The following is a 13,585-nucleotide window of genomic DNA, read 5'->3' as shown; positions in this document are numbered from 1 at the left end:
GCTTTAATTCTTTGATGTTATCTTATTAACAAAAACAGTTGCAAATACCTTAGCTTTTTCATTATCATTGTCATAATGGGTATTATTATGCATAAGCTCATACAGGAGTGGGTTGGGGGAAATCTTTTTCCCACAGATGTAGCGTATGCCTTTATGTATAATTGGCTCATGTGTTTCTCTGGAGAGATTATTTGCAAAATTATTCCAGTAATTATATTTAGCATCTATTATAGTCCTTTTTAGTTTAGATTCTGTTTGTAATTTTTTTTAAATATGTAGTAGGTGATGGTTTATGAATTCTGTCCTAGGTGCCTTTTTTATTCTCTATTTATTTTGGCACTCATTTGTCCACCATGCTTTAGGAATGTGTTTAGGGTAGGTTTTCTTAGGTGTTGTCCTGGGGATAGCATGATTAGCTGTATTTATTAAGAAAGATGTCAATACTTCAGCATGTGTGTCAACTGTTGTGTTTGAAATGTATGAATTTTGGGGTGAAACTTGTGATTTCATCATTTAGCTTATTTTGGAACATAGACCAATTTGCTTTAGTGTTGATATATTTGGAGGTATGTGGTAGAGTTTCAGCAGGTTCATTTAGGGAGCACACTATAATAAAGTGGTCAGTACATAGACTATCAATTTTATTTATATAAATTTTATTCAAAATATTTAATGACACAATTTGTAGGTCAATTGTGGAGAATCTATCACTTTTGGGGTTGAAATAAGTATTCAGGTTTGAAGGGGTAGCAACAGCTAACTCATTATTATTTGAAGTCATAAACTCAATCAATTTACCAGCTTTATTTGCTGGTTTATTCCCCCACAAATGGCTGTGGGCATTGAAATCTCCACAAATAATGATATTTTTTAACGTATTAGAATTATTTATATAATTAAAGAAATCCATGGCATCTGTAGTTTGGCCATTAGGGTTATAAAAGCTTATTGTGTAGGTTTTTATATTATTCAGCCAAACACTGATACCAATTGCATCAACATCATTAGCAAAATCTGGAAAATTGAGGCCACAGAATTTTATATTATTTTTAACTAATAAAGCTACTCCACCTCCTTTTCTCTCTGATGATCTATCCTTTCTCAGGATAGTATATCCCAGAGACTTAATTTGTTGATTTTGGGTTAAATGAATTTCCTGGAGGCAAGCAATATCAATGTCATTATTATTCATAAAAGATATTAGTTCATTTAGCTTATTTTCTGTGAGTGATCTTATGTTCCACTGGAGTATTGATATGTGTTGTGTTGTTGATTTATTTTTCATATGACTGTGTTTCATATCAATGTTCAGTTTAGTTCACAGTAAAGCAAGTTTTTATTTGCTTGAATGAGCATATCATCAGGTATGTAAATGTTTGCCAACTCTGCAATGATTTTTGTAGTCTGTAGTTGATGTACGTTAATGGCCTGAAATGCATTACAGTTTAGAATGAATAAGCATATATTTGGGGATTGCATTTTTGGTTGTGCATCCTGTTTGTCAGTTAAGGGATTAACTCCTGGTAGTGTTTCTGGTTTGTTTCTTCTTGGGAGGGGGGGGGGGCCAGGCTGAAATCATCTCACCGGAAAATGAGGCTTGTTGACTTGGTGATTCCTTCTGATAGGGATGTGAGCTAGGGGCCTTAGATGATGGTGTTTTATATGGGGTACTTGATGCATTGGGGGCGTTTGACTTGGGGGTTTTGGTTGGTTTCATTATGGGCTTTATTTGGTATTGTTGGGCAGCATTTGCTTCCATTGTTGCAAAGGGGTATGGGCTAGGCCTTCTCTGTTGCAATTTGGAGTGTTAGAGCTCTTTTTTATATATGCAGGGCATAGTGATTTATTTTTAGATTCATGTCGGCCTTTGCAATTGATACATGTAGGCTGAGTGTTGTTGCAAGTTGTCAACTCTTTAGGATTGTATGCTTTACAATTACTGCACTCTAGGAGAATTTCATTGCATTTGTTTGTTGTGTGTCCCAGTTTGAGACACTTCTGACACTGGATAGGCTTAGGTTTGTGTTCCTTGTGTGGTTTGATTTGCCCAAATAGGAATAACTTTTCTGGGATATTAATTTTTTCCTTCAGTGTAAATAAGAAGGATCTACTTGTTTTTAGGCCATTAGAGTTAGGTTTACCAAGTTGTGTGACATCTTCAACTGGGATTGTGTTGCCAGCCCAATCTGAGAGCCCTTCTTTTAACCCCTGAATGAATATTTCTGGGGGAACATTATAAACTTCTATTTTTGTTGGGGATTGTTTTGGGTTCCATTTAGATGCATTAATTGGGGTATTCAGAAGGGATTTTAGGTTAATTATTGTGTCTGCTGATTTCTAATCTTGGACAGCTATTAGCAGAGATCCATCACTGTGAATATTAAGAGAGAACATTGATTTTATCAATTTGAAAATTGCAACTCTTATTGCAGTAATCTTTTTTATTTCAAAGGGGGTAGTAGGAGTAATTTTAAGGTAAATTCCTAAGTTTTGGGAGGGAGGAGGGAGGAATGATATCTTGGGCAGGGCGGGGGGAAATGCTTTTGATTGGGGAGATTTTTTTCCTTTTTTTAGAGCTTCTAGAAAGGACCTCTTGAAACCCATTAACATCATTTATAGTGATGTTAGTGCCTACACTGATCATTGTCCTATTTTCAGAATTGGAGCTATCATTTGAACTTTGAGATAGTGAGCTTGACCAGCCAAAATGGGATCAGTTTCACTGGTATTTGGGGTGGGATCTGGGGGGGACTTTTTTTTGGAGGACTTCTAAGCATTGCCTATTGGAAAAAGCTTTAAACTAAAGCAAAAATAAAACAGGAAGGGATAATACAATGATATCAAACTGTCTGCACTATACTATGGGGAGGAGAAACACCACAGTATAGCCCTGAGGATGATTTGAGCAGGATTGGTTCAGTACAGCTGCTGATTAATTGAGATAATATTTCACAAGAAAATTTATTTTAAATTTCTTAAAATGTTGCTGCTGTTTTCAATTACCAGAAATCTTTCTGTAAAGATTTCTGTTCTTTTAACTCATCTTTGTTCTAAGATCTTACAGCTTGCTGTTGTTAGCAAAAAGTGTGAAAGGAACCATCTTTCTGCTGTATAGAACAATGATGAGATAACTTTGATGATATTCTCATTATTGTTCTTAGACTGCTGATCAGAGCAGAATGATGAAAGACATTTGCAAAAAAAAACATAAGAAGTAAGATCTTAGTGCTAAGATTTTGCTTTTAACTGTTCTTTGTCAAAAGATGTAAGATCTTAGCACATAGATGAGTAAAAGAACAGCCCTAATGTATTTGAGATTGTTAGTGTTATACAAAGCTAAAATATTCAAGCTAATAATATATTTATTAAGAACATTTAAACAAATCAGTAAAATTCTAGACAAGCTACTTTTGGCAGTAAATTTCAACCAAATCATATTATTGAGTTAGGAATAAAGTGAATGTACCATTTGATGCCTTTTTTTATGCTGATTACAAATATAATAATAATTTCCATCAGAAACGAATTTAAGCACCCCCCCCCCGTTATATTCCAATTCAGGGTTAGGTTGTAGAAATATACACCCTGAATTGGCCTATATAGGGGGGCTGAAATTCATTTCCGATAGAAATGATTACTAAATTCATAATCACCATAAAAAAAAGGCATCAAGTGGTATATTCACTTTGTGTGTAAGTCAATAATATGATTTGGTAGAAATTTACCCTTTTGGCTATTTTTGAAAGGGATTAGCCTAGGAAATAGTACTTTCAGTAGTGAATTCAGGGCCAAAAACATACTCTAATAAGGTATTGTCAAGCTTCTATGTTACCTGTCTTCTGATACCTTAATTTTCAGTCTCTTTTTCTCTTATTTTAGTTTTCAAAATGCAATTCCTGTTATTTGTGGAGACTTTCAAACCTTATTAATAGATTTGGTAAAATTCCACTTTAGTTACTTTTGGCTATCTTGGAAAGGGGTTGGGTTAGGAAAATGAAACTTTTAGGGATGGATGTACATGCTAAGGTTTGTCCCGGGACGGTACTTTGAAGTACCTACCTCCACTCATCCCCCCCCCTCTATATAATGGTAAATTACTGCACATTACTATTTGTTTTTAACTAATATTTAATCATATATTACTATAATAAATATAAATCACTGCTTAACTTACACAACTTCTGCTTTTAACCTTGTTCATTAAAATATATTCCAAAATCCTATTTAAATCCTAAGCCATTTAATTTTCAACCCATGCCGAATTTCTTTATGGTACATGAAACCAGGTTTGTTGTGATGTCACACTTGCCTTATCAGAAACCCTTACCATTAAGGGTAGCAGGCACATGCCAAACAACTCTGTTGATAAGACCATTTAAACTGTATCAATTAGGGAAAGGATTTGACAAGAGAGACTAGTAAAAATAACCTAATCTTTTTTAAAGGACAAATTATGTCATGGAAAGATGTTTTTGAAATTCCCCTTCCATCCAAACTTAAAATTTTCTAAAATTCTACTTTAGAAGCTTTTAAAATATTTCTAAAGTACTAAAAAATACAGTGCTAAAAACCTCAGAATCAACTTCAGAGGACACGTTATATCACGGGAAGAGGCTTTTTGAAATCACCCTTCCCCCCAAACTCAAAATTTTCTAAAATTCTACTTTAGAAGCTTTTAAAATATTTCTAAAGTACTAAAAGATACAGTGCTAAAAACATCAGAATCGACTTCAGAGGACACGTTATTTCACGGGAAGATGTTTTTGAAATCCCCCCTCCCCCCAAACTCAAAATTTTGCAAAATTCTGCTTTAGAAGCTTTTAAAATATTTAAAATATTTCTAAAGCGCGAAGACATAGAGCACTAAAGCCATCAGAATCAACTTTAGAGGACAATTTATGTCATGGGAAGATGTTTTTGAAATCCCCCTTCCCCCCAAACTCCAAATTTTTAAAAATTCTACTTTAGAAGCTTTTTAAATATTTCTAAAGCACTAAGTGATAGAGTGCTAAAAACATCAGAATCGACTTCAGAGGACACGTTATGTTACAGGAAGAGGTTTTTGAAATCCCCCGTCCCCCCAAACTCAGAATTTTCCAAAATTTTACTTTTGAAGTTTTTTTAAATATTTCTAAAGTGCTAAGACATAGAGCGCTACAAACATCATAATCAACTGTAGAGGATAAATTATGTTATAGGAAGATGTTTTTGAAATCCCCCCTCCCCCCCAAACTCAAAATTTTCTAAAATTCTACTTTAGGAGCTTTTTAAATATTTCTAAAGCACTAAGACATAGAGTGCTAAAAACATCAGAATCAACTTCAGAGGACACGTTATATCAAGAGGATAAATTATGTTATGGGAAGATGTTTTTGAAATCCCCCTTCCCCCCAAACTCAAAATTTTCCAAAATTCTACTTTAGAAGCTTTTAAAATATTTCTAAAGCACTAATAGATAGAGTGCTAAAAACATCAGAATCGACTAGGATATTTACATCTGTTAAGAAGCGACTATTTCAAATGCAGGAAAAACACATACTAAGTTGACCTATCTTTCCAATATATTCATAACCCAATTCACTGTTATCTTTGTTCGACTATTCCTGCTGTTTAACAATGAAACAATTAATTAAAGCCGCAATAGATATTACAAGTTACAGCTTCAGTCTGTAAATGACAATTATTGAGATATGTCTTGCAATTTTTGTGAAATACATTTCTGTGGTGGTATCGTTCAATTTTCTACTGTTGAGGCAGTCTTAGAGTTGTATTATAACCATGGCATGTTATTGAGAAGCAGGAATTGCGATATTTGTGGCCAGATTTGCCTAAAATATAGAAATTTGTTCCATTGCCAGAAGTCTAGGCTTATACCTATCCGAGGTGGCTGTGAATATTCTCAGGTAAAGTGTAATTTTTCAAAATCGATCTATGACAAAACATGGATGGCTTGTTCACACCTTTCTGAGCTAGAAAATGGTAAAATTCCACTTTAGTTACTTTTGGCTATCTTGGAAAGGGGTTAGGTTAGGAAAATGAAACTTTCAGGGATGGATGTACATGCTAAGGTTTGTCCTAGGAAGGTACTTTGAAGTACCTACCTCCACTCATCCCCCCCCTCAATATAATGGTAAATTACTTCAAATTACTGTTTGTTTTTAACTCATATTTCATCCTATATTACTATCATAAATATAAATCACTTCTTACCTTACACAACTTCTGCTTTTAACCTTTTTCATTAAAATATATTCCAAAATCCTATTTAAATCCTAAGCCATTTAATTTTCAACCCATGCCGACTTTCTTTATGGTATATGAAACCAGGTTTGTTGTGATGTCACACTTGTTTTATCAGAAACCCTTACCCTTAAGGGTAGCAGGCACATGCCAAACAACTCTGTTGATAAGACCATTTAAACTGTATTAATTAGGGAAAGGATTTGACAAGAGAGACCAGTAAAAATAACCTAATCCTTTTTAAAGGACAAATTATGTCATGGGAAGATGTTTTTGAAATTCCCCTTCCACCCAAACTTAAAATTTTCTAAAATTCTACTTTAGAAGCTTTTAAAATATTTCTAAAGTACTAAGAGATACAGTGCTAAAAACATCAGAATCGACTTCAGAGGACACGTTATATCACGGGAAGATGTTTTTGAAATCCCCCTCCCCCCAAACTCAAAATTTTTCAAAATTCTGCTTTATAAGCTTTTAAAATATTTAAAATATTTATAAAGCTCTAAGACATAGAACGCTAAATCCATCAGAATCAACTTAAGAGGACAATGTATTTAATGGGTAGAGGTTTTTGAAATCCCCCTTCCCCCCAAACTCCAAATTTTCCAAAATTCTACTTTAGTAACTTTTTAAATATTTCTAAAGCTCTAATAAATAGAGTGTTAAAAACATCAGAATTGACTTCAGAGGACACGTTATATCAGGGGAAGAGGTTTTTGAAATCCCCCTTCCCCCCAAACTCAAAATTTTCTAAAATTCTACTTTAGAAGCTTTTTAAATATTTCTAAAGTACTAAAAGATACAGTGCTAAAAACATCAGAATCGACTTCAGAGGACACGTTATATCACAGGAAGAGGTTTTTAAAATCCCCCTTCCCCCGAAACTCAAAATTTTCTAAAATTCTACATTAGGATCTTTTTAAATATTTCTAAAGCGCTAAGACATAGAGTGCTAAAAACATCAGAATCGACTTTAGAGGACATGTTATATCACGGGAAGAGGCTTTTAAAATCCCCTTCCCCCCACACTCAAAATTTTTTAGAATTTTACTTTAGAAGCTTTTTAAATATTTCTGAAGCGCTAAAACAAAGAGTGCTAAAACATCGGAATCGACATCAGAGGACACGTTATATCACGGGAAGAGGTTTTTAAAATCCCCCTTCCCCCCAAACTCAAAATTTTCCAAAATTCTACTTTAGAAGCTTTTAAAATATTTCTAAAGCACTAATAGATAGAATGCTAAAAACATCAGAATCGACTTCAGAGGACAAATTATGTTATGGGAAGATGTTTTTTAAATCCCCCGTCCCCCCAAACTCAAAATTTTCCAAAATTCTACTGTAGAAGCTTTTTAAATATTTATAAAGCACTAATAGATAGAGGGCTAAAAACATAAGAATCGACTTAAGAGGACAAATATTGTTACAGGAAGATGTTTTTGAAATCCCCCTTCCCCCCAAACTCAAAATTTTCCAAAATTATACTTTAGAAGATTTTTAAATATTTCAATAGCACTAATAGATAGAGAGCTACAAATATCAGAATAGACTTCAAAGGACAAATTATGTTATGGGAAGATGTTTTTGAAATCCCCCTTCCCCCAAACTCAAAATTTTCCAAAATTTTACTTTTGAAGTTTTTTTTAATATTTCTAAAGCGCTACAAACATCAGAACTGTAGAGGATAAATTATGTTATGCGAAGATGTTTTTGAAATCCCCCTTCCCCCCAAATTCAAAATTTTCTAAAATTCTACTTTAGGAGCTTTTTAAATATTTCTAAAGCGCTAAGACATAGAGTGCTAAAAACATCAGAATCGACTTCAGAGGACACTTTATATCACGGGAAGAGGTTTTTAAAATCCCCCTTCCCCCCAAACACAAAATATACCAAATTTCTACTTTAGAAGCTTTTTTAAATATTTATAAAGAGCTAAGACATAGAGTACTACAAACATCAGAATCAACTTTAGAGGATAAATTATGTTATGGGAAGATGTTTTTGAAATCCCCCTTCCCCCAAACTCAAAATTTTCTAAAATTCTACTTTAGGAGCTTTTTAAATATTTCTGAAGCGCTAAGATATAGAGCGCTACAAACATCAGAATCATCTTTAGAGGACAAATTATATTATGGGAAGATGTTTTTGAAATCCCCCTTCCCCCCAAACCCAAAATTTTCTAAAATTCTACTTTATATTCTCTGAGGCCAACCTGACTCTTGTACATGATAATGGTAATAAGCTTGCCTAAGCTATGGATGTCAGGTATTGTGTTATCTTGGAACGATAATTTCGACAGGACCTGTGCCTGTCATCATCAGGTTCAAATTCAAGACTCTTGCTAGAATATAAAATCACTAAATAAAATAAAACTAAAATCACTGAACAATACTAATAATAAGTTGAACCTGGAATTATTGTTGTAATTTGGCCCGGATTTTGGTAGAGGCATTGATGGCTGCTATCCTAGTAGATCTCAAAAATGTTGGGTCTATAGAAGTAGGGTGGAGTTTTTTGCGAGTTCTTAGCCTATGGGTAATGGGTTCCCAAATTTCACTAATGCGGAACTCTCCATTGTCTTTATTAATGGCTGGTTTGTTTTTAGCAATTTCCAGAGCTTCTCTGATTTTCTGCTTTAAGAGTTGTGGAACAATAGCAATAAGTTGAGCCTGGTCAAAATCAACAGAGTGAGAAGGGTTTTCAAAAATATGATGGGCCAGTGCAGAAAAATTATCTTCCTCCTTAAGCTTTGTCAGAGGACAAATATTGTTACGGGAAGATGTTTTTGAAATCCCCCTTCCCCCCAACTCGAAATTTTCTAAAATTCTACTTTAGGAGCTTTTTAAATATTTCTAAAGCGCTAAGACATAGAGTGCTAAAAACATCAGAATCGACTTCAGAGGACATGCTATATCACGGGAAGAGGTTTTTGAAATCCCCCTTCCCCCCAAACTCAAAATTTTCCAAAATTTTACTTTCAAAGCTTTTTTACATATTTCTAAAGCACTAAGACATAGAGCGCTACAAACATCAGAATCAACTTTAGAGGACAATTTATATCATGCGAAGATGTTTTTGAAATCCCCCTTCCCCCCAAACTCAAAATTTTCTAAAATTCTACTTTAGGAGCTTTTTAAATATTTCTAAAGCGCTAAGACATAGAGCGCTACAAACATCACAATCATCTTTAGAGGACAAATTATTTTATGGGAAGATGTTTTTGAAATCCCCCTTCCCCCCAAAATCAAAATTTTCTAAAATTCTACTTTAGAAGCTTTTAAAATATTTTTAAAGCACTAATAGATAGAGTGCTAAAAACATCAGAATCGACTTCAGAGAACAAATATTGTTACGGGAAGATGTTTTTGAAATCCCCCTTCCCCCAAACACAAAATATTCCAAAATTTTACTTTCAAAGTTTTTTTAAATATTTCTAAAGCGCTAAGACATGGAGTGCTAAAAACATCAGAATCGACTTCAGAGGACACGTTATATCATGGGAAGAGGTTTTTAAAATCTCCCTTCCCCCAAACTCAAAATTTTCCAAAATTTTACTTTTGAAGCTTTTTTACATATTTCTAAAGTGCTAAGACATAGAGCCCTACAAACATCAGAATCAACTTTAGAGGATAAATTATGTTATGGGAAGATGTTTTGGAATCCCCCTTCCCCCCCAAACTCAAAATTTTCTAAAATTCTACTTTAGAAGCTTTTAAAATATTTCTAAAGCACTAATAGATAGAGTGCTAAAAACATCAGAATCGACTTCAGAGGAAAAATATTGTTACGGGAAGATGTTTTTGAAATCCCCCTTCCCCCAAACTCAAAATTTTACTTTTGAAGTTTTTTTAAATATTTGTAAAGCGCTAAGACATAGAGCGCTACAAACATCAGAATCAACTGTAGAGGATAAATTATGTTATGGGAAGATGTTTTTGAAATCCCCCTTCCCCCCAAACTCAAAATTTTCTAAAATTCTACTTTAGGAGCTTTTTAAATATTTCTAAAGTGCTAAGACATAGAGCGCTACAAACATCAGAATCATCTTTAGAGGACATATTATATTATGGGAAGATGTTTTTGAAATCCCCCTTCCCCCCAAACTCCAAATTTTCTAAAATTCTACTTTAGAAGCTTTTAAAATATTTCTAAAGTACTAAAAGATAGAGTGCTAGAAACATCAGAATTGACTTCAGAGGACAAATATTGTTACAGGAAGATGTTTTTGAAATCCCCCTTCCCCCCAAACTCAAAATTTTCCAAAATTCTACTTTTGAAGTTTTTTTAAATATTTCTAAAGTGCTAAGACATAGAGCGCTACAAACATCATAATCAACTGTAGAGGATAAATTATGTTATAGGAAGATGTTTTTGAAATCCCCCTTCCCCCCCAAACTCAAAATTTACTAAAATTCTACTTTAGGAGCTTTTTAAATATTTATAAAGCACTAAGACATAGAGTGCTAAAAACATCAGAATCAACTTCAGAGGACACGTTATATCAAGAGGATAAATTATGTTATGGGAAGATGTTTTTTAAATCCCCCTGCCCCCCAAACTCAAAATTTACCAAAATTCTACTTTAGAAGCTTTTAAAATATTTCTAAAGCACTAATAGATAGAGTGCTAAAAACATCAGAATCGACTAGGATATTTACATCTGTTAAGAAGCAACTATTTCAAATGCAGGAAAAACACATACTAAGTTGACCTATCTTTCCAATATATTTATAACCCAATTCACTGTTATCTTTGTTCGACTATTCCTGCTGTTTAACAATGAAACAATTAATTAAAGCCGCAATAGATATTACAAGTTACAGCTTCAGTCTGTAAATGACAATTATTGAGATATGTCTTGCAATTTTTGTGAAATACATTTCTGTGGTGGTATCGTTCAATTTTCTAGTGTTGAGGCAGTCTTAGAGTTGTATTATAACCATGGCATGTTATTGAGAAGCAGGAATTGCAATATTTGTGGCCAGATTTGCCTAAAATATAGAAATTTGTTCCATTGCCAGAAGTCTAGGCTTATACCTATCCGAGGTGGCTGTGAATATTCTCAGGTAGTGTAATTTTTCAAAATCGATCTATGACAAAACATGGATGGCTTGTTCACACCTTTCTGAGCTAGAAAATTTCCGTTTTTTGATAATTTGGCTTCAAATACCGCCTCCAAGGGAGGATTTCATGATCAACAATGTTACTTGTTGTAAACAAACCTTTGTGGATTGGAGCCAGTTCTGCAGAGAGGTTTAAGGTCTCATTTTTATCACAGAAAGATCTTTAAAGGCCAATGCCCCCTAGAGGGATAAGAAGTTAAGGTAGGGCCTCCAAAATACCTTCCTGGGAATTTATTTTGTCTATAGGTCCATCCCTGAAAGTTTCATTTTCCAAGCCTAGCCCCTTTCTAAGATAACTAAAAGTAGCTTATCTAGATTTTTACCACTTGAATGGTGAAACAATCAAATTTCTAGGTGGTGGGCCTATAGGCCTAGGCTAACAGATATTTTATGTTGATAGCCTAGGCTAGCCAATCATCTAGATTTAGTTCCTTTCATAGAAAAATTTGATTTAAACATCCCAGTAACTGTTTTCCACTATACCTTGGTCACATGCTTGCAATAATACTTCTTGATCAAGCATTAAACTGTCAAAATCGGCAACAAGTGATAATTTATACTGATCTGCCATTTTCAATTTGAATTATATGCCCAGGAACTGACAGTGCCAACAGCCAGGTATTCGGCAAAAAGACATTGTCATTTCGTGACATTTAAAACTCAAAAAGTTTCACAAAGAATCCGTTCGGACCTTAGGCTTCAGTTTACTGCAAACGACCATTCACAGTTCACACGGGGCTTAGTCATATCGTAGTCGTGCCTAGGTTCCATGCTTCTCCGTTCACACAGAGCGTTCTTGCCACCAATTATCAAACAGTTCGTGGTAACGAACTGTAAGCGAGGAGCGACCCGGCCAAATAGTAACCGAAACTCTAAAAACTGAATTTTGATACCAATAGATACATCAATATCATTTCCTATAAATTTTACAAGAGCATTACTTTCATCAGCAGATTCAAAGCCCTACCCGTTGGATGGCTAATTTAACCCCTTCAATCTTAGATCTTGTAATTACAAAATCACCTGATGATAATGTTAAGGTTGAGTTTTTATCACCACTAGGAAAAAGCGATCATTTGGTATTTGTGATATCACTTAATTGTTTTTTTGTTTTTTTCAGATATTTCTTTAAGTTCTCCGAAATATGATTATGCTAGAGCAAATTACGTTGCATTTTCTGACTATATTTCATCTCTTTCTATCCAAGACGAAGTACAACAATGAAACTACCGCTGATATGTCGTTTGATTTCATTAAGAAGGTAAAGAAGGTAAAGATCAATATGTCCAAATTTTTACTAGCATTTAGTTTTCAAAAAATAGACAGACCCTTCCTCGGTATATTGTACAAATGCTAAACGAAAAAGATTATAGGTGGTGTGACGACGTAAAAATTAAAACCTTTGATTCATGGTCAATATATAAAAGAGCTAGAAATAGAGCAACTAAATTCCTTCATTTAAATCTTCAAAAGGTTGAGTCAATTGTTACAGCATCAGTCCAAAGTTGCCCAAAAAGATTTAGGAAGTATGTAAGAAGGAATCAAATTTCACAATCCCCATCATCTACTTCTTTTATAAATCCAGAAACTCTTTCACATATAAATGATAATTATGTAAAAACACAACTTTTCAATAAGGAATTTTTGTTCAGTCTTCGCACAAACACACACAAAAACACATGCTCAGTTTACTCCTCCATATTTAATAAAAGAATTTGACGATTCAGATTTTACGGTCCAGCAGGTTTATCAAAGACTCCGAAATTTTGATCCTGGAAAGCCACCGGATATTGACGGATTTTCAAATATGATGTTACGCGAACTGTCATCAGTGCTTGCTGGACCACTAACATATCTCTTTAATCTTTGTGTCTTGTCTGGTGAATGTCCTTCAGCATGGAAAAGAGCAAGCACTAGGCCGTTGTACAAGAATGGTTGAACGTCCCATTTTAAAAATTACAGAACAATTTAAAATACATCAATCTATTCCCGTGTAATGGAGAAAATTGTGGTAACGAGAATCCAGACACATTTTGAGGAAAATAATTTATTGTATTCTGCTCAGCATGGTTTCCGTAAACAGCGATCTTGTAACATGCAACTTCTGAAGGTGATTCAGAATTTTCAATTTATGGCGGATAATGGTATTTTGTTTGATTGTACTCGTATTTATATTGACTTTTCCAAAACATTTGTGCACTATTTGCGTAGACTCCCTCAAC

General features: G+C 34.0%; 1 protein-coding gene across 1 annotated transcript in view; it reads right to left on the bottom strand.

Moving 5' to 3' along the window:
- Nucleotides 1-11,935, bottom strand: part of LOC148946546 (rac GTPase-activating protein 1-like) — a 137,435-nt gene extending 125,500 nt beyond the window's left edge. The window contains exon 1 of the mRNA XM_089097037.1: nucleotides 11,847-11,935. Within this exon, the coding sequence (XP_088953163.1) occupies nucleotides 11,847-11,934 (88 nt within the window). The 5' untranslated portion in view covers nucleotide 11,935. The remainder of the gene's footprint in view (nucleotides 1-11,846) is intronic.
- Nucleotides 11,936-13,585: the final 1,650 nt, after the last annotated feature.

Source organism: Artemia sp. Qi Xiang Cuo, chromosome 11, assembly GCF_049724085.1.
Source record: "Artemia sp. Qi Xiang Cuo chromosome 11, ASM4972408v1, whole genome shotgun sequence".
Classification (NCBI taxonomy): domain Eukaryota; kingdom Metazoa; phylum Arthropoda; class Branchiopoda; order Anostraca; family Artemiidae; genus Artemia; species Artemia sp. Qi Xiang Cuo.
The sequence above is the reverse complement of the archived record's forward strand: the minus strand, read 5'-3'. Positions and strand labels throughout refer to the sequence as shown.